Consider the following 21971-nt stretch of genomic DNA (forward strand, 5'->3'; position numbering starts at 1 on the left):
ATTTCTATGTCTTCAAGTTCTCTAATCTTTCCCCCTGGAATCTATAATTTGCCATATTCCTCTTGTGAAAATTAAATAATTTTTTTAAATTTTAATGTTTATTTAGTTTTGAGAGAGTGAGACAGAGACAGAGTGTGAGTGGGGGAGGGGCAGAGAGAGATTGAGAGACAGGCTCTGAGCTGTCAACACAGAACCTGATGTGGGGCACAGACTCACAAACCAGGAGATCATGTCGTGAGCCATAGTCAGACACTTAACCAACTGAGCCAGCTGGGTGCCCCAAAATTTAAAAAATTTTACATTTGATAATCATGACTTTGTTCAATATTAAACTTGAAAATTTGCGTCACATTATCAAGGTATTGCTTGACTCATGATAACATTTTATATATTTAAATTCAATGCAATCACAAAATAAAACTACTTTCTTAAACAATATAATTCTCCTTTAATAGAAGGGGCTTTAAATAACAAGTTTGACTTCAAACTGTCATTACTATTCCACTCGTTAGCCTCAGATGTCCAAAGACAGGCACATTTCAACTCATTTCTATAATGAATAGTTTGCAACAAGTTCCTGAAGTTTTTCATTTCTTTTTTTTTTTAATGTTTATTTATTTTTGAGACAGGGAGAGACAGAGCTTGAGGTGGGGAAGGGCAGAGAGAGAGGGGGAGACACAGAATCGGAAGCAGGTTCCAAACTCTGAGCTGTCAGCACAGAGCCTGATGTGGGGCTCGAACCCACAAACCATGAGATCATGACCTGAGCCAAAGTTGGACGTTTAACCAGCTGAGCTATCCAGGTGCCCTGTTTTTCATTTCTTTTACACGTGTAGAAATTCTTTAAAATTCATTAAATAATTATACTATTTTTTGTCTGGTTAGATGGAATTCATAAGTAGGCCCACTTTCTGGCATGTTTGCCATCAATTTTTCTGAAAACAAGGCCTTCAAAGTGGTGCCCAAATCCTGAGTCTGAATCTTTTCCTACAGTTGACCTTTAAGCCAACAAACACAATCCATAATTTCTGAAGCATTTCTATAATGCAGCCTGAAGTCTGCCTTTAGTTAGTTAGCTTGCTCCTTTTTCTATTCTAAGCAAAAAAAAAAAAAAAAAAGAATTTGTATAAGAATGCAAAAGAATTTATTTAACTTTATGAGATCTTTCCAAGACTAACTTCATCTTCTGAATCTTAAATCTCATTTCCACTGAATAGTTGAAAATTTGGGTGCTTAGAGAATGATAGCACATTAGATAAAGGCCTTAATTAGTTTATGTAGAGAATGTACAAGTCCTTGAAATTTCCATGAAAACCACTGGTAAAATTCTGTAATGTGCATCCCTCTTTCTTTTCTAAACAGGTATATTGTGAAGTCTGCCTTATACTCAGATGCACATTAATGTTTGCAGGCAATCCAGATATAAGTTTATTAAATGTCCCTCCCCCTTTAAAGCTTTTACATGGAGCCCATCTTGAAATTGTTCTATTCCCATTTCTCTTGGCCAGAAGCTAAAATGTCTAAAGGTATGAAACAATTTTCTTCATAAATAATGATACTCCTTAACTTCCAAGCATCTGGTCCCTTATAACTGTGATTCTGTAATGCTCAGAATTAAGAACAGTCTCCATATTCTGCATCAGGGCACTATATGTCATCAGCTTCACGGGAATTGTCTGAGGAATCATCAGGCCCCGCCCAAGATGTCTGCAGTTCCCCACTCAAAGATTCATCTGTAGCTCTAAGTCATCGGCTTGTTCTTATTCTTCAGTAGGATTATTGCCTTCTTCAGAATACCTATAGCTTGCAGATTTAATTTAAACACTCAATTTTTATTTGATTTTACATTTTTATTGCTTCTTGCACTGAACTTATTTTTATTTGCTTTCCCCTATAATGTACATAAAATGTTTCATGATACCAGTATTAGTATTAGCAATAAAATTATAGGATGAAGTTTAAGATTCTGCACAGTATGTTTGGTTACTAGGATATATCCCACTGAGGAAGGACAAAGTCTTGCTTTCAAAAGTTATTTGAAAGAAATCTGTTGTTGTTGTTGTGTTACCAATCACACACTTAGGTTTATTTAATTTGTTTTCAATTTTAGGGATTGCTCTTTTTCTTTCCCTCTTTTTTGACTTAATTTACTTTTTGAATATGTAAAATAATTACAGGATTCTAAAGTCAAAATTATATTAAAAGGTATACTCAGAGGAACCTCTCCCCCAATCGTACCCCCGATCCAGGTTCTCCATCCCCACCTCCTCCGCTGTCATTGGAGTCTGGATTATTCTTTAATGTCTAATTTTGTACAAGAAGGAGCTACCACATACACCGCTCTTCACTTTGCCTCACATAATATATTGTGATCATCATTTTATAGAAATGCAAAGAAATATTCCTATGTCCGTCTGACTATGTCTACTATGTACTATAATTTATTTAACTATTCAGTTCCTCTCTCATAATGGCATTTGGGATATTTATAGTCTTTTGCCACAGTGAATAACCTTGCACATATATCATTCCAAATCTGTGCGATGTACTTTTAGGATAGATCCCTAGAAAATGTGCTTGCTGGGTTAAAGGGTGAATGCATCTATTTCTAATTTTGCTAGATAGTACCAAATTCCCCTCCTTGAGGGCTATATCATTCTACACTTCCAATGGTCGCATATCTGTATGTCTCTTTCCCCTGTCCTTTGGCAACAGTGTGCTCTCAAACTTTTGGATTATTGCCAACACAGTAAAAAATGCTATCTCAGTGTAATGTGATTTGCTCTTCTTTTTTTGAATGAGTGTAGAATGTTTTATTACGTTAAGGGACACTTGCATGAATTTGTTAGCTAGGTTTGTGGCTTAGTATCTTTGTACATGTGGAAAATATTTGATTTGTGTCTTTTTATTTCTAGGAGTTCTTTATATGTTAAAGAGATTAAGTTTTTCCTGTGGCTTAAGTTGCAAATATTTTGTCCAGTGAAACTTTTGTCTTTGGCCTTACATGGGGTATTTGGTCATGCAATTAAAAAAAATATTTATGTAATAGAATTTATGTCTTTTATTGATTCCAGATTTTGAGTCACAGAAATACTTTCCTATTCATTGTTTTCTTCTATAATTTTTAGGGTTTCCATTTTTGTTTTGTTCAGTTAACTAATCCATGCAGAGTTTATCTTATTGTGCAGTATAAGCTATGAATCCAATTTTATCGATGTCCAGATGATACCTGATGTCTCAGCAGCATTTATTATGAAGTCCATTTCTTCATTGTTTTGCAATATCTTTATTATATATTAAATTCCTTTATTACTGGATTTCTATTATGTTTCAGTCGTGTATCTGTCTATTGATGTACCAATTCTACACTTTTAATTATGAACGCTTCATAGTATTTCAAATGTCTGGTAAGACTGGCCTCTCCCCATTGCTCTTTTTTTCAGGGTTTTTGCCTGGAAAGTTTTGTTTATACAAAAATAAACTTTTTATAAAAAGTAGTACCATATGAACTTAAGAATCAATTTAACTAAAATACCAAAAACTTGTTAGCAATTTTATTGGAATTATATTAAATTTACAGATTAATTTAAGGTATGTCTTTCATTTGTTCAAGTTTACTTTTGTGTTTTGGGGGGAGTACTATAAAGTTTCTTTCATTGGTTTTTACATATTTCTTGTTAACTTTATTCCTAGGATTTTTAAATTATGGTTGCTATTGCAAATGGGATGGCTATGTTTTCTTCTATGTTATTTTCTTTCTTTTTTTTTTAAAGTGTATTTACTTTGAGAAAGAGAGAAAGCTAGGAGGGGCAGAGAGAAGGAGAGCAAGAATATCCCAAGCAGGATCCATGCTACCAGTGTAGAGGCCCATGTGGGGCTTGAATGCACAAACCAGGAGATCGTGACCTGAGCTGAAACTAGTCTGACGCTTAACCGACTGAGCCACCCACGTGCCCCACTTCTACATTATTTTCTACTGGTTCTTCCCTGTATGTATGATGCCTACCAACTTCTGTAAAGTGCTGTTTTATCCTGCTACCTTACTGGATCATTTTTATTTATAGTAGTTTTTCCATTGCTTCAGTTTCATTTTCTAGACACAACATCATATTATCTGAAATTCTCATACATCTAATGGCTTTCTCTGACCAGTGCTGTGGCAAATACATACAACCCCATGTTAGATGTTATAGTAATAGTGGGCATCCTTGTTTTGTTTCATATATTAGCAGGAATGCCTCCAGTGTTTTCCCATAAAAATAATAAGATGCTAATAAGCAAGATGCTTTATGATATTAGGAAAATTCTCTTCTATCCCTCTTTTGAGAATGAGTTTTATTAAAAATATATCTTGAATTTTCTCTGATATATTTCCAGAATCTATGGAGATAATCACAAAAATATTTCTTCTTATATATAATAATATTAATAACTATATTAATGTATTTTTTAACACTGAAACATCTTTGTATTCCTAAAGCAATTTCCACTTGGTCATAACATACTGTGCTGTTTGATTCCATTTGCCAATGTTTTATTTAGGATTTTTGCATTGATATTCATGAATGAGATTGGTCTGTAGCTTTCTATTTCGTATAATCTTATTAGATTTTGGTTTCAATGTTATATTTATTTCATTAAAGATTTTTGAAGTCCTTTTACTGTGCTTTGGAGTGGATTTGGGATTAGAAGTCTTTAAAGAATCCTATTTGAAACATCTTGGATACTTTTAGGGAGATTTTTAAAAAATATTCTATCCAATATCTTAACTGTTTTCAGCAGAAGGCTGGTCCAAGTAATCGATTCCTTCTTCTTCCTGAAGAAAAAAAAAAACCTTCCACCTTTCTTTACCTTATTTACCCCAAATCCTTTAGGACTCTGTTCAGTTATTATTTCTCTAAATATCTTCTCTGAGCCCTCCAGGTTGTGCTAAGTTGTCCTTTTTCTGGGCTTCTATTGGATGCACTTATTCTTGCATAGCTGCATAATACTAAAACAATTCATTAATATTACCATTATCTTCCATTAGCCAAAATTTCTTGTGGAGAGGAATCTTGTATTGCCTCCATTAAAAAAAGTTTTTGAGAGAGAGAGAGAGAGAGAGAGAGAGAGACTTCAAACGGGGGGAGGGGCAGAGAGAGGAAGACACAGAATCGGAAGCAGGCTACAGGCTCTGAGCTGTCAGCACAGAGCCTGATGAGGGGCTCAAACTTGCAAACCCCAAGATCATGACCTGAGCTGAAGTCCAATGCTTAATCGACTGAGCCACCCAGGCGCCCCTTGCCTCCACTTTTAATTTCCAGTGTCTAGTGCCAAGCACACTGCCTGAAATTTAGTAGGAGCCTTAATAAATATTTGATGAACTGATGTTTGATCAGATTCCCCCAACACACACACACACACACACACACACACACACACACACACACACACGCCTGTTTCCTCTCAAGTTCCTATCCTTGTTAATGGCTCCTCAATCCACCTAGGAGCATATAGAAAAAAATCTAAGAATCACTCTTGGCAACCTGTACCCTCTCATCTTCAGCTGTAGTCAATCACTAAGCCCTATTAATTCTAACCTAAGATATTTCAAATTCACTCCTCTCCTTTTATATGATCACCATCCTAGTCTAAGTCCCCATCACTTCTTGCCTAGATCACTTAATTCCTATTTTTCTTATTTTAATCTTTACTCCAACTCTTTTATTATACATTCTTCATCAGAAATTCAAAGTAAACCAATTTGACAATAAATTATTTTTAAAAATAAATAAATTAAATTAAATTTAAAAAAAGAAACTCAAAATAACTTTCAAATACACAGATGTGATTATGTCACTTGCAAAAATCTATCAATAGCTTCCTATTTTTGGAGGGATAAAGTTTAGAACCCTTAACATGTCCACCAAGACCCTGACTGATTTAGAGCATCTGTTCCTTTTCAGCCTCAACTTGTGCTCTTTGCCTCCTTATCATTATGGTTTCTTACTCGTCTTCCAATTTCTTAGGCTTTTTTTGCTCTCACAGTCTTTGAATACTCTTATCCATTCGCTGGCGTGCCCGCTCCCTTTACCACTGATCCATAGCTTTTCTGGTTATATCCATTCATTTTCCAAGTTTCTGCTCAGGGCAGTTTTCCTTTACCTCCCAGTCTTATAGAGGCTCTCTATTGAAAGGCCATATTATCCTCCATACTTTTCCTTTAGAGAACTTATCACTATTGTGATTATTATCTGGGGAATTGGGGTGGTTTTTTATCTAGTGTTTATTTCTGACACTATAGTTTCCCCGGAGGTAGGGACCGTATTGGTATTATTTACAACTGTATCTTCGGCATCTATAACAAGGAACAGCACAGTAATAGAATTTAATAAGTATTTATTGAATGAATGGATGAATGATGCATGAATGAACCAACAAAGAACTTACTGAACTCTGAGCAAGAAGCCTAAAGGAACAAATTCTCTACTTACCCTCTAGGGGGAGACCTACTCCTACTAGAAATATCATGGACCTCAAGAGAGCACAAAATCATGAAATTAATAGGAAGCTTCTTAAGACCCTGAAATTGATTCAGAGAATCCAATCATTCCTTGCTGGTAGAACTCTCCAGATCAGTCTGGACCACCCAGTGGTACCAGACAAGTGAGCATTTCCTGTGTTAATTTCCCTTTCTTGAACAATGTTAAAATCTCTCCTTCTAGTTGTCTATTCCAGTCTTGGTTTGCTCAGTGATTTAGCTGTAACTGCCCGCATTCTTGAAAAAATAGTACCTATGTATATCTAATTTACATATTATCATTAACATTGTTATTTGTACTTTTACTGCAGTCCCCTGCCCCGCCCCCAATCCCTCAGACATTCTTTCTCTGTGAAGTCTCAAAATGTTTTAAAATTATTCTGATAGTGTAGGGCCAAAAAATAATAAAATACTAATGAAAAGCTAATTTCCAAAAAGTAGCTTTTGTAAACTTCCCTGAGCCCTTGGGGAAAGTTAAAAGGAAAAAAAGAAAAGAATGGTTTGAATATTGGGAGCCTGTCTGCCTCTGAGCAGATTCTGAAAGAAGTCCTTGTTTAATCCTGCTGACATGTCTTGGGAGACTATCCCTGCTGCACATTAATACTGTTCTTTTCTCTGCTGAACTACTTTCTCTTGGACAAGGTTTAAGTGTTAAAAAAGCTTCATGAGGCTTATAGTTCTCTGAACTTTTTTTTTTCTTTTCCTTTGCTCTATTTCCAAAGCTCCCTTTCAAATTTCCTTTTAAATATAACTTCTGACATCTTTCTCAGGGTCAAGGACCAGTACATAGAGGCATTTCCACTATTCCTGTCTTTGGGAGGTCAGTTCACCTTAGTTCAATCCTGTTACATTTATCCAATACCTACTGTGTGCTCCCCCATAGCACACAGTAGGTATTGGATAAATGTAAACGAGTGCAGAAAATCTAGATCTCTGCCTTAGAGGTGCTTATGGTGCAACTGGGAGGACTAGACAAATACAAAATATTACAAAGATGACATAGATAAGAACTAACATTTATATAGCTTATAAGTAACCACTTTTAACAAGTGTGATTTAAGTTTTGTGAAATTAACTCTTGGGGTAAGTGTTGTTAGTCTCATCCTGTACAGATCAGTAAACTGAGATTTAGGTAATGTAACTTGCTTAGACGGGCAAAGTAACTAGAACTACTGTCAGAAATGGAAACTCAGTCCCTATGGCATTTGCATATTATGATGTTTCTAAAATAAGGGATATGCAATAAACAATAGCCCTAAAAACTGAAGAAATTCAAAGTAAAGAGAAAAACTCTTATATTAATGAAGCAACGCTATTTTTCCTAACTAGTCTGACACGTAGATCTTATTTTTTTCTTACCCCACTTTGTTAATTTTGACTGATCCCTTCTCTCTCCTTGGCTCTTAGGGTGCCACTTCCTTTGCATTCTCCTCACCCCACCCGACTCCCACCACTCTGGTGACAAGAGTTCATTTGAAGAAATTACTTCATACTTAAGTCCCCTTTCTTTAGGAAGGATGTCAGGAAAACTTTGTATCAACATTAGTCAAGTGGCCCCTAAAGAAAGATGAGTCATTTTTAGACAGAAGAGTAATTGATAAGTTCTGGCCATAAGCCAGAAAACTGTTGTGAAAGCCTTCAGTTTACCACTTACAGAGGCTTCAAGACAGAATTCCTCTCCCCCAGCACACTGTCACTCTAGAGGATAGAACTTAAAATCAGGAAAAGGTTTGGAGCCAGCAGCTGAAGAAAGGAGTTTTTCACTCCAAAGAAAAAGTAGTTTTACAAAAGCCTGTTTCTGTTAGGTGGCTGTCAAGCTCAAAAAGCAAGACACACAGATCTGTAACCTGGGACACTTCAGTGGCACCTACCCAGATACTGGTCACTAATACATGTTGAACAGCGATGGCGGCAATCATTACAAGCAAAACAGCATTATCAAATTTCTAGTTAAGTTTATGCCAAGGTCTGAAAATAGGAGCACTAGTTGTACTGTCAATCAACACCATCTAATGAACACTTCTTGAGAGCAGGACTGGAATTGGCAGGGGAGAGAAGAAAAAATAATGACCTAAAAGTTGTATGAGAGACAAAACACATTTAAAACAAGCGAAACACAACTCATTTGTAATCAATCCATAAAGATCACAAATAACAAACTAAAATGTATAGAGAAGGGGCTGGAATGCTGAATGTAAAATTCATGGGTGTGATCAAAATGCCATTTTGTTTTTTGGCTTTTGCCATCTTTTAAAGATATGGGGAAGGGATAAGGGATAGTCTTCCCCAGTAATTATCCCTGAATGAAAAATTGGGCAGATTCCCTGACTTTTTGGTTCATTCTTTGATAACTGACAATCCTTTAAGTAAGTCACTTTAAGTCAAGAAAGAGTCTTGATTTGGTATTTAGAAAGTTTCCAGTCTAAGGTGGCAATCAAATACTTCAGACTTCATTCTAAGCATTCTAAGTCTAAGACTTCTTCCCCTCCATGTAAAGCTTCCTGGGGCTGGTGGCTGCCTACCTTCAGCTTTCTCCTTAACTTACCTCCTCCCCCTCTCGCTAACTGCTGTTTGACCTGCTGTGTGAAAGTGGGAAGCAAGACAGCTAAGGGATGTGACAGATCTGTACCACCCAGATCTGGCAGATGATTTAAGTTGAATTTTTCTTATAGGGTGCTTTTAAAAGTTCTTTGGAGATTCCTGTTGTCAGATACCTCTCACTTCAGTCCTTTTGGCCTAAATAGAATCAGATGGTTGCTTCTGACAACCTCTGTGTATTCTAGGATTCCTATGCTTGTTCATCTATAACGTCTGGTCACTTGGTCCCTCCACTCCTTGAGACAGCCCTTTTTTAATGAACCAAAGGGGACACCATGCTGACTGTCTTCTATATGGCCCATGTCTGGTCCTAGGAAACATTCACACATTTGTCACTGCTGTCAAACCTGGGAGTGCTTCAGATCCCACTGCAGCCACCTCTGCCTTTAAATTATAGGCACGAGCTGGTGCAGTTCTGTGTTTTACAACTATGGGAAACAATTGCCAAGCCTCTGGTCCCACAGACGTCCCTCTCTGGGCTGCAGGACAAGGATGCAGCACCAGCACTACCTCTCCCTCTGGGTGGGAAGGGAGTGTGAATGCACCAGCATAAACAAATTGTTCCTCAAGAAACATCTTCACAGACTCTTCCTCTCTAATATTCTTTTGGTCTCACTGTGAAGTAGAACTGTTCCTCAACATTGACTTTGATTGTAAAAAATTTATTGAAATAAATATCCTGAATTGCAATCAACTGTTTGCAGATCCATCTCCAACCACTGAAAATAAGGGAGTGTGTTTCTCCATCACTGTCTTCCCTGCACTGTGAGCACAGAGCCTGGAACAAAGTAGGTGCCAGCAAATGTTTGATAAAGTAGAATGAATGGAACTGAAACCTCCTTTGGTTGTGCAGTGGATTCTCAGAAACATTATGAAATAATCTGCATAGATGGTCTATGTCTCCCTGGGAAACAAATCATTCTGTATTTATAAGATGTTGGAAGTGTTCCAGAATTTATATACCTCAAGATTTACCAATCAAGAAATGTTGAGAAAAGAGACAACACAGGGAAAAATTCATATTTTTTCAAGGAAGAAATGGATAAATAAACACGAGATAGTTTTTAGAAAAACTTGTGGGCTGTGAAACAACCCTCCCCCAAACTGTGATAAGTGTAGATTTTGTCTGAATAGTTTAATTTAAAACCCTAAAGCTGAACAAAACAACAAAGAAAAAATTGACTTAAAATAATTGGCAGAATGTTATTGTGTTAAATATAGATGATGGATAGGAGTTCATCCTACTATTCTCTCTAGTGTTTTCAGTTTGCTTGAACATTTACATAATACCAATGACATTAGAAATTAAAGCTTGAAATCAGCACTGTCTTTAGCCTGCTTTAGAAAGGAGGCACTAGAAGAAGCAAAATTGGAATGGAACCTATGTAGACTTTGGCATCCGATAATTAAGACTTTACTGGTCTCATTAATATAGTAGTATTATGATAGTCATAAAACTTCTCATTTGATGAGAGTAAAAATTTTGGAAGCAGGAGTTTTTGCTTAGGAATTAAACAGATCTATCAGAATTATAGAAATGGAAGGATATTCAAAGATGATTTCAGTCAATGCTCTCACAAGTGAGAAAACAGATGCCCAAAGAAATGGAATGAAGTAACTATCAGTCTCAGAGCCAGGACAAAAGCGAGACCTTCTGTACTCTGGTTGCACTTTCCACCATCCTGGGTGGTATACGACATTGAATAAAAGCAGCCAAGGCAGCGAACCTCAGGTGCAGTGCTTCTCATTTACTGTGTCCTTTGACCCATCGTTTCTTCTGTGTACACATGGGACCTCCTTCTTTTGTGCAGTGGGTTTTCTGAGACAGAGTGGTAGACTCACTAGACCTATATTTAATAAAATGAAGGCCAGAGAAGCAGTCACCAGCCCCTCAATAGGTCAGTTGTCTGAAGCTTGTTCTCCACTTAGCGAAAGCTATGGATGGTGCCAAGCAGAGCATCACCTTACTGGGTATAGAAAGAGGGAGACTTAGCACATCTGAGCCCACTGCATGATGCAGTGGAATTTATTACACATCTGCCTCTCACCTCATTAATTCCGCAGCTAAGTAGGATTCAAGGAGATTTGGGGGAGAATATGCCATTGAGGTATTGATGTGATTCACACAGTTCTAGACATAGGGATGGAAGTTTGAGAGGTAGTAACTGAACTGAGGTTAGTTCTAACAACACATGTAGTGGCTTGATTTTATCTATGATCGCCCCTGCTGGTGGCCAGGGAGGACTTAGGTTCACAGGATGAACTTCTCCATTTGGGATTAGCACCAACACAGGTATCTCTTGCCCTTGTGTTTGGAGGTTTAACATTCTCTAGAGCCTAATACATATTTCTGGTTTAGAAGCAATGGGCACAGAATCAAACTGTTTCTACTGACTGAATTTGATCAAATGCCTTAGAATAGCTTGTAGGGGAAGGTGGGGGGAGTCTACCCTCCTTCAAGCTTTTCTATGTAAATCTATGAATTAAAAGCAATGTAGTTAATATGTAGCTACAGGTTCAACTCCCCAGAACCTTCCCAATCAGAGGGCTACACCTAAGCACTTCTTCCATAGAGCTGCCAATGACCAAAGCAGCCCTTTAATCTAGAGTATGGAATTGGTGGTTTACAGGCTGAATGTTGCCTGCTATCAAAATTATTCTTTTTTTAAAAATGTTGCCAATATTTGCAACTTGGGAGGATTCACTTTTTTAAAAATCTGGATTTCAGCGCTCTTTTGAAAACTGAACAACCTCACCACAGCAGAGTGGCAGAACGTGGGGGACACATTCCAGCATGGCAAAAATCGTTTTCGTTTGGAACTCAGAAGAGGCTTACTCCTCAGACAAGGCATGAACTTCTCTAGTTCACCATCCCCTCACTGATGTTCATGAACTGTCTGGGCCCTGTTTTATTCTCAAGCTGGTTGACTATGCTGCTTAGAACAAGCTTTGGGGAGTAGGTGTTGGGGCGTTCTTGGTTAAACAGGCAGCCAGAAAGATCGCAGCACTTAGAGTCAGCCTGTGTAGGCTTCTTCACTCTTTACCTGCACCAGTACGTGGTGCTGGCTTCCAACGTTGATGGTTTGCATGAGAAGTACATCACTGAGAGGTTGCAGCATCTCTCTGGATGGGAAGGGTTATTGTCAGCGTGTATATCTTTTTCAGTCTTCAACATTTGGGCTACTACACCTCTTGGGTGGTTATCTTCGGTAGAGTTCCCTTTGAGGGAGGGTGGACAGTATCTAGGACAGTATCCATGTTCAAAAGAGCATATATGCGTTCCAGTATGATGAATAATGATGGAAGTCTCTCTTATTTTCCAAAGACACTTCTTACTAACAGTTTAGTCTCCTAAGCAACCGAACCAGTATAGCGAGTACAGAAATGAGGTGCCCAGGCCCGATCTCAGTCGGAGACCGTGGGAGGCAGCGGAGAGCACGGAAGGACCCATTACGGGCCTGGCCCACGAAAGCGCAGCCCCACAGACTCGACCCGATAGCCAGGGCTGCTGAGCTCTTTGCCTACAGCTGCGGACCGGAGTCCCCGGGAATGGTCGACAGCACCACATTGCGCCTGCGCACAAACCCTCGGGCAGGGGAAAAAAAAGTAACCTGTTAACTATGCCAGGGTAGGACCGAGGCTGCCTCACGAGTGTGCGCAGGCGCCTCCCGCCTGCAGCCATTGGCCGGTGTGCGGGAGCCCATCCCAATCGCTCTTCATATCCTGTAAACAGTGAAGCCAGCTGGAGACGCTATCTTCTGCTTCCGGGTCACAACTTGACAGCCACTTTCACCACTCAGCTCTGCCTCCGAGGTTCGGTGAGTGCGTCCCTCGCTGCGGGACTGCCTGCAGCCAGTTTCCCTAACCCGTGGCACCACATCCAGTAACCCCTCCACTCCCCTCTCGGGTTTCGTTAGTCCTCGCGGCAGAGACATGGTTCCCGGCCTTGGGGAAATCAGGGCGGGGGTTGGCTAACCTCCGGGGCTTCACCGGTGTAGACTGCGCGACCCTCCTCGCTCCGGGACACCTGCCGGGGTTGCTGCGATCTTTTCACATCCCGCGAGCAAAGTGACCCTACACGTCCTCTCATGTCGTGTCCTTGGCCTTCGGCCCTTTGCCTCAACAAGTCGTGGCAGCTGCGAGCCCTCCCCCCCCCCCCCCAGCAGGTGTGGTGGGGTTGGGGTCGCCTCTGGCTGGGCTGAGGGTCTCTCGGCTTGGACGGAAGCTGAGGCGTCACTAGCACCAGAGCTGTTGAATGTAGCCTCTCTTCCACTGTGCTTCTAGCGTCGCAGTAGAGTACCCCCTTGGTGTTTTCTTTGGATCCGAAGTGAAAGAGAATGTGGTGAGAGGACTCTTAGTTCGAACAGAGGAAAGGGGCCACTTAGGGTCAAACCGCACACGGGCCGCTGTCCGCAGATAGGTCAAGTTTACATTTCCTTGACCCTTCCCGACAGTGCATGTTGTCAATGTGCCCCGAAGTTTCACTTTTTACCGGGAGCTTCGGTGCAGCAGCAAAAGACCACTGGTCATATCCTGACTTAGGAGGTCTTAGCCTAGAGTCCCAAGAGAGCCTCGAAAATGACTGCAGGCTTTAGTTTCTTCAGATTCTCATGGCCCAGAAACGATGAACAGAACCAGTCCAGTCTAAGCCTTCCACTTTAGATGCTCTGTCTTCTGCCCCCATTCTTAGAATCTCTGGTTCAAATGCACCTTTTCTTTTTTCTCCTTTTTCCTTGCAACAAGGAAGTATAAGATACACACCCTTGTCTGAATTTAGTGGCTGTTAGATTAAAATGAATGCCAAGTCTAAATTATCTAGAAAATTTCAGAGAGACATATAAACAGGTGTACATGTAAGCCTATTCATTCAAAAGAACATAGGGGAGAAGAATGCCCAATATGAATTATTGATACCTATGAACTGAATATTTTTAACTTGCATTCTGTTAATTAATACTGTATATAGGTTAAACAGATAAATGGGTACTGATTAGCAAAAGAGAAACTATTCAAATTTATTATATATTGCATAATGTATAAGGGGATACTCCATTACAAAAGGCAAAAATTATATAGTGTCAAATGACCAAAATCATTTCAGGTTTTTTCGCTTAGCCTAAGTCAATACATAACATTTTTGATTGTCCAAGTCTTGAATTTTTAAGGATCTAAAGTAATAATCTTTACATTAGTTCAATGAATATTTATTGAGAACCTGTCATGTGTCAGGAGCTATTGAAGATAAAACTATATATCCCCCCACGGAGCTTATAGTTCAATAGGAACACATATTCCTATGCAGTCACACCTCCAGAGCTGATGGTGCATACTATATTTTCTCTACAGTTTTTGATATATGCTTTTTCATGGAAATGCTTCACCTTGTTTGCTGTAATTTTAAGTGTTTCCCAGCTACTATATGGCTCTTATACAGCCAAAACTTCTATCAGTTAAATTTAAGTATATTGCATTATGTTCTTTTCCATGCTAGAACCCTCTATCATATTGTGGTTTGAACATAATATTTGCCCAAATTTATTTCTCAGTTGTCATGAATGGCCAGTTATTAAAAAATTTAATTGATTTTGCACTCTTAAATCTGCTTGTTTTCCTACAGTTACATGCATATGTCATTGGTGTGAACTTTGAATTTTTTCTAATATTATATATGTGACTAATTATATTTTTGAGTTTTTTTTATTTATGAATATCACTTCAAATATTTCCCATCTTTTTCTTTGCTGAAGACATTTTAAACTGTTTCACAGATGCCTTGCCACTGTTAACACAGATGTATTGGTTCCATAGCCTTTTCCCCTCTTCTCACAGGTATCGATCACTTCTTACCCTTCAGTCAATCAACCAATATTTATGAAATACCTATTTTTTGTGAGCCTCTGTGACTGGCCTTACATGGACCAAAAAAAAAAAAAAAGAAGAAGAAGAAGAAGACAGGCACCTTGCCTTCTCATTGATTATAATTCTGAGGAGAAACAATATGAACATAAGCATATTGCAGGGCCAAATGTAACAAGTGATCTAAAGGTGATGCTGATCATAAAGACCACAAAATCTAGATAAGGAAAAGAATGTTTTTGTGACAACTCCAGCCTTTAAAAAAATCCCCTTCCTTGCCTGGTCCTGTTTGTAAGCTACACAGAGCTCCATGAGGGTCTTGGGGCCTCTTGGCGAAATCTCATTCCAGACTAGTTCAGAGAGTAGAATTGAAGAGCTGAGGGTCAGAGCATTTTTGTACAGGTTTACTCAGCTCCCTAAGCAACTACTGTAAAATACTTCTTTGCGGTTAAAAAAAAATATTGGTTAATCATTGATCTCTTTGAAATCTACTTTTACTATTGGGAGGGCCTAAGAGAACTCCTAATCCCAGCGACAGGTGTGCTCAGTGATATTGTGTATGCCTAAAACTTCTTTGTTTCAGGCAGTTTGGAGCATGTGAACATACTCTGAGCCTTGATGAGTTCCAGTATGTGGTATATTATGCAGAGCATTCAGAGCAAATACTCTCTCTCAGAACGCTTAATCCGAACAATCGCTGCCATTCGTTCCTTCCCACATGATAATGTAGAGGACCTCATCAGAGGGGTGAGTGTGCTGTACCGAGGGAGAGTACCTTGGGAGGTGGAGCGGCAAAGTTCCTGGGGAATCGAACTAGATTACGGTTTGCAGCATTGACTCGGCACAAGGTCACGAGGAGTTTTTACAGTCCTCTTATGTAATTAACTTGATGATGAAAATACATTTTCCTTGTGTTTTGCTTCTCTTTCCTTCTCCCTTTCACTTTGTTCATCTGATATTTTGCTTCAGGAAATATGTTCTAGATAACCCTAGTTTCACATTCTTTGTAAAAATCTGTCTGGATATGGTGCATATGGGATCCAGCAAGCTCAACGTTTCCTACACATGTTCTAAGGGAGGAAGGAAACGAGCAAAGGAGAAGTAGTTTTCAAATCCTTGTGGTTTATAATAATCCCATGGAGAGATATTACTTGCCATCTATCTTAACAACAGTTACCACTTCTAATTCTGTAAGGAATGTCAACCCTTAAATGCACGGTAATTTCTGACTTAAGAAAACTTCTTAACATCTTTAACCACTGCTATTCAGCAATTGTTATATGCCTAGTATCCTAGATGGTCTCTGAGCTCTTTTCCTGAGTATTATTCCTGTTGAAGAGAAGTTACAGGGTAATTTTTTGATCACTAGAAAATGCATCCAGCTGGTTACTTTTGTACATTGTTTTCAACAACAGTGGAATCCTTATTTACAGCCTGGAGCTTTATAGCTGCTTTGGAGTTGCGTGCTGCAGCGTTGAGAAGAAATAGTCATACAGCATTAGCTTGTTCTCAGCAAAAGTGGTAGCAGAGGGTTCAGCAGTAGGAAGTTTGTCACATTCTAATTCTAGCTCTGCTGCTGAGTCATTCAGCGCCTTTGGTCTGACTGTAAGTTCTCCATCTCCTTTCATCACATTTGAGAGAGCCATCTCCACAGGGGGCACATGGCAGAGAATGCCCATACTAAGAGGCTACGTTGAAGATGTTCATAAACAAAAAGATAACATTAAGAAGACCTTACTATTAGTGATGGTCCTCTGTGGAATGGCAAAAAGAGCGTGCCAGGTCTCCTGGTTCCAGTCTGACAGACTCACTTTCCTGACGTTTCTAGAGCATGCTACCATAGAAAGTGGGTGGCTTTCCCAGCTTTCCTGCCTGGTGATAAGTTTCCCACTGCTTTTACACATAAGGTGGTGTCCTCAGTGATGCCTAGATGGCCATCTGACAAGTTACCTTGTGGAAAATCTTAGTAACTTGATCTAAGGAATTGACAGTTTCTTTCATCTTCAGTGTATTCTGTTTGGATATTAACATTATATTATTTTAATATATATTAGAAACTAGAACCAGTAGTGTGTTTCCAATACAGTCAGAGCTAGAGCCCTCTTCCACCCTGGACTCCTTTCTGAGTCTCCTCCTCAGTGAGCCAGAGTGAAGCACACTGACCGAAGTTTCCTTCTGCCCCTAGGGAGCAGATGTGAACTGTACCCATGGCACACTGAAGCCCCTGCACTGCGCCTGCATGGTGGCAGATGCTGACTGTGTGGAGTTACTCCTGGAAAAAGGAGCTGAGGTAATGTTTTTAACACTGTCACACTCATGATCCACTAAAACTTGCGCTTCACATTTTCTTAAAATTTCACTTTTCCCATCTCTTTCTACCTTCTAGCCCGTGGTACCATTGGCATAGCCAATATTAAAGCAGACTGTACTGCCAAATCTATACAGTGATCCAAAGGATTTCATTCCTTTGCCTTTCTTTCCTAAGTTGTCCCTGGATCCAGGAAGAGGGAGTTTTATCTCCCCTTTTTCTCTCAGCCTTCTTTCTGGGGTTGTTTGCATTTCCATTCAGTCCTCTCATGGCCGGTTGACTGTCCAGGATCTCTAAGTACAGAGGCCCCTGAAGTGATTAAATCTAAACCATTTGACACTTGCTACCAGACATGTATTTCTCATACCACTGAGATAAATGTCATTAGGTAACCCATTCCTCAGGATTGGGCTACCTGTGCTGTTCTGCCCAATAATTATTTTCCGCTTATTGTATCCTCTTCCTGTCTTTTTAGTGTATCTTAAGATAAGAAACCTAGATTAATTTATATTGGCATCCGCAAGAAGCAGCATGGTATAATGAATGTTTAAAAGAGTAGACTCTGGAGCCAGACTCCATGGATTTGAATCCCAGCTCTGTCACTTCCAGCTGTGTGACTTTGAACAAGTTTTTCTTTGCCTCAGTTTCCCATCTGTAAAATGGGGTTGACAGTGGTCTCTTCTTCATAAGGCTGTAAAGTGTTTAGTACACTGGCGTCTAGTAATTGCCAAGTACGTGCTTGTTAAGTGAGTAAATAAATAAGCAGTTTTGACTGTTTGTAAGCAATCTGGAAGTTGCCCGTGCTAAGGCGCTAATTGGAATCAGACATGCTGTGAAGCCGGTGTGCAGGCCCCAAACATACTGGTCAGTAAGCCTAAGGGGCCAGCCCGCAGCACCATTGTCTCCCCACAGCCATGTTGTTCTCTACTTGTCATGATCTGTTACATAACTCTTGTGAGTACCCTGAAATGAAAGCCAGTGATTTAATGTCAGTGATGAAAAATATCCCCCAGGGGGGCAGAAACTTTTTTAGCTAAATAGAAAGCTGAACTCAGTTAAATATTTCAGCTTACTCCTATTGCATTTTATAGGGGAAGATATTATGCTAGTTATAAGTTTGGGTTTTGAAGTCTTTGCAGCCTGCAAACTATAGGTAATGCTGATTTTTGGCAAGTCAGATGCTTTTCCAGTATTGGAAGATTTGTGCTGTTCTCTTCACATGCTTTTATCAAGGTTCTCTTATGACTCCACAGCACAGTTTTGCCAGAGGCTGATTGGATTAACAATTCGAGCTTCTCAGTAGGACTGAAGAACACAGCAAAACTACATGGGCAGAGTTTGGCCTCTTATTTTTCATTCTGGTTGCCATTAGCTACAGGATAGAGTGAGTTGGGATAAGTAAAATAATTCAAAACCTTTACTTTGGCTAATGTATTGAAGCTACTTTCCAATAATATCTTCCAGAGTAGTTACAAGGATTTAGACTTCATCTTCTCTTTCTTTACCCCTTACCCCATGGTAGAGATCCTAGTGAATAGTAAACAAGAACGTAGTGGCAAAATCCTAAGTAATGCAGACCAGCAGATCAATGCACATAATAGAGTGCTGGTTGTTTTGACACAGCTCCCCTCCTGTTTGCTCTGAAGCTCCTGACCTCTTTCCATCTTGATCACCAAGACTCCCTGGAAATTGCTTGTTGACTCTCATATTCAGAACTTGACGTAACACAGATAGTGGACAAACACACGCAGGCTTCTTTTGCCCACCCGTCTTCCTGTCGGTAGTCTAGCTACTGTCATAGAGTTCCTCCGTCTTTACAGGTGAATGCCCTGGATGGTTACAACCGAACAGCCCTCCACTATGCAGCTGAGAAAGATGAAGCTTGTGTGGAGGTCCTCTTAGAGTATGGTGCAAACCCCAATGCACTGGATGGCAACCGAGACACCCCACTTCACTGGGCAGCCTTTAAGAACAATGCTGAGTGTGTGCGGGCCCTACTGGAGAGTGGGGCCTCTGTCAATGCCCTGGATTATAACAACGATACCCCGCTCAGCTGGGCTGCCATGAAGGGAAATCTGGAGAGCGTCAGCATCCTTCTTGATTACGGTGCCGAAGTCAGAGTCATCAACCTAAAAGGCCAGACGCCCATCTCCCGCCTGGTGGCTCTACTAGTCAGGGGACTCGGAACAGAGAAAGAAGACTCTTGCTTTGAGCTTCTCCACAGAGCCGTTGGGCACTTTGAATTAAGGAAGAATGGCACCATGCCACGGGAAGTGGCCAGAGACCAGCAGCTGTGTGAAAAACTGACTGTTCTGTGCTCAGCCCCAGGAACTCTAAAAACACTGTCTCGCTATGCTGTGCGCCGGAGTTTGGGACTCCAGTATCTGCCAGATGCAGTGAAGGGCCTTCCACTGCCAGCCTCTCTAAAGGAATACCTGTTACTTGTGGAATAGGCCCGAGATGTTTGCACCAGGCAGGCAACTCCGGGTGAGATTTTTCCCTGTGGTACTGTCTCTTTGTCTTGAAAAACAGGAAAAGCAGTTGTTCCTGTTGTGTGGTTTGTATTTAGAGGCAACAAGTCACAACAGTAACCTCCACACCATCTTCCCTCCCCAAACCAAGCAACCAACCAAAAAAAAAATCCCTCACTTTTGTTTTCTGTTTATTGCTTACTTGGCTTTTTATATTGTGCCCTGCAAACAAAAAGGTCTCCCCCTACCCTCCCCTTTAGGGAAAAAGTCAACAATGCAACTAAATTCTCTAGGAAGATGAAGAGTATTTAAAGAATGTGTGTTTAGTTTTCCTTTGAGAACATGATTAACATTTCAGAAGAATCCCACTAGAAACATTTTAACTGGGCAGTGAAGAAGTCTAAGAAAACTCCAGCTAACAAATGTGGCCCAAAGATGAAGATATTACAAGCTCAAACAGTGTGCTGATCCACAGTTGGGCTGGATGGTATTCCTAGAGTGCCAGGTCCTGGAGCATGCAGACGGGTCTGGCCCGCCCCCAATCAAAGGACACAGCAGTCTTTGCCTCTTTTCCTTGGGTGTGCCTGAGGGTTCCAGTAGTTCAGCAGTGTTATTTCAGAACTAACATTTTCTTGCTGTCTCCACATAGTAGAAGAAATAGCAGGTTCTGAATAGTCCTAAGAACTGAAGTCCTAAGAACTTTGCGAATGCAGCTCTTTCTCTTCGTGAAAGCCAGTTTGCTCCAATGGGCTTAGCAGGTGCCCTGCACCTCGATGAAGGTGTTTGCTCTAGCAGGGGAGGAGATGGGCCGGGCTGCATTTTCCCATGGGTCATCTTCATTTCCCTTTAGGGAGCTCATGCGACTAAGTTTGGAGTTATTTTCCTTTCAGTTGTTTGGGAAACTGCTATTTACTGATTCATACAAGACATTGGGGGAGGCCAGGGCATGGGGAAAGAACATTGTAAGAGCTTCTTTTGAGACGGCCCACCTACTCAAAAAAGAACTGTTTTAGTCAACCATACTTCGTCAACAACATACTTCCTTTTCATGTTCCTAAACTAGATCAAGCTGTTATTATCTTGGATGACCCAGATGCAAGTTTGAAAAACTTTTTTTTTAAACTGATTGGGAAGTACAAATAAAAAAATGACTGAAATCTGCTGACACGGCTAATTTGAAAAAATGTCTGCTTTTGCCATTGGTGTTTTTTTGTTGTTGCTCACTTGAAAAAAAAGAAATAAACACTTCTAAAAGCAAGTTTGGCAATTTCTACTGTTCCTGTTTTTTTCCACATTTAATCACCTGGAGCCCCACTGTCTGTAACTTTGAAGTGGGCTGTGACCACCTCCCTCATAAGCTGGTTTGAGGATGCAGTGATAACAGCACTTAATATTTACTATTATTTTTTCTTCCCCTTAACGAACTGCACAAAGAGCATGTGGCTGCCTGAATTCTGGACTCCTGACAAGCCTTCTTGGTTACTGTTCAGAACATTTTCAGGGTGTAGAGGTAATACTTTGGACAGCCAGCAGAAGCAATATATTAAGAGACCATCCTTCCACCCCCACTGCTGGTAAAACCTTGAACCTCTTCCTGCTTCATCAAGCAAGTGAGGAAACTGGGTTGGGAGGGGTATGTATGCTTGTGCTGAGAGCCAGGATCTGGTTATCGAAGGCTGTCCTTAAACTTGGCATCAACAGGGCTCCATCTTGTCAATTTGGGTAAAATCTGTAGTCTCACTCCTGAAGACCAACTGCATTACATGGTCACTTCGCTAATGAGGAAGATGCTATTGTTATGGAATAGAAAACAAATTGAGCTGAGTAAGAACTGACTGCTTTCTCAAGCAGTATTTCAGCCAACCCACCAAACCAGGTCCAAGACTGGGGGACTCTTTCCCAGGCTTTCAGAATATGCATGTCTCCCCACAAATGGGGTCTGCTTTTCATCTAGGAAGGAATACAGGGGAAGAGATGAGAAGGAAGAAGCCTGAGTTGTCAGAAGAGAAGTAGAGATCATGGGATGGCTGGAAAAAAGCACTCCTGGGTATGGGAATATGATCAAGAGGTGAGATACAGCTTCATGCTGAAGGGAGACTGGAGGGGCATACTATGGCTACAGAGGATGCAGGACGACTAGTGTGTGATGGGGGAAAGGACAGTGTACCATGTTCTAGGACCCTATGTGCAGAGCCGAGAGATGGAGAGAAGTACATGG

General features: G+C 40.2%; 1 protein-coding gene and 1 pseudogene across 3 annotated transcripts; one reads left to right on the forward strand and one right to left on the reverse strand.

The window, feature by feature from the left end:
- Positions 1–420: 420 nt before the first annotated feature.
- LOC115305234 lies at positions 421–12237 on the reverse strand (annotated as a pseudogene).
- A 585-nt stretch (positions 12238–12822) lies between these two features.
- ASB8 (ankyrin repeat and SOCS box containing 8) lies at positions 12823–20916 on the forward strand. Of its 3 annotated transcripts, none has more exons than XM_029953369.1 (4): positions 12823–12936; positions 15558–15721; positions 17160–17264; positions 19103–20916. In XM_029953369.1, exons 2-4 carry the CDS (start codon positions 15593–15595, stop codon positions 19733–19735), a joined length of 867 nt encoding a protein of 288 aa, XP_029809229.1. In that variant the 5' UTR covers positions 12823–12936; positions 15558–15592; the 3' UTR covers positions 19736–20916. The 3 variants fall into 3 exon arrangements, with proteins under 3 accessions (XP_029809229.1, XP_029809231.1, XP_029809230.1); XM_029953370.1 differs by having other exon boundaries at positions 12852–12936; positions 15562–15721; XM_029953371.1 differs by lacking the exon at positions 15558–15721 and having other exon boundaries at positions 12828–12936.
- Positions 20917–21971: the final 1055 nt, after the last annotated feature.

The sequence above is a fragment of the Suricata suricatta genome, chromosome 10 (genome assembly GCF_006229205.1).
Source record: "Suricata suricatta isolate VVHF042 chromosome 10, meerkat_22Aug2017_6uvM2_HiC, whole genome shotgun sequence".
NCBI classification, from domain to species: domain Eukaryota; kingdom Metazoa; phylum Chordata; class Mammalia; order Carnivora; family Herpestidae; genus Suricata; species Suricata suricatta.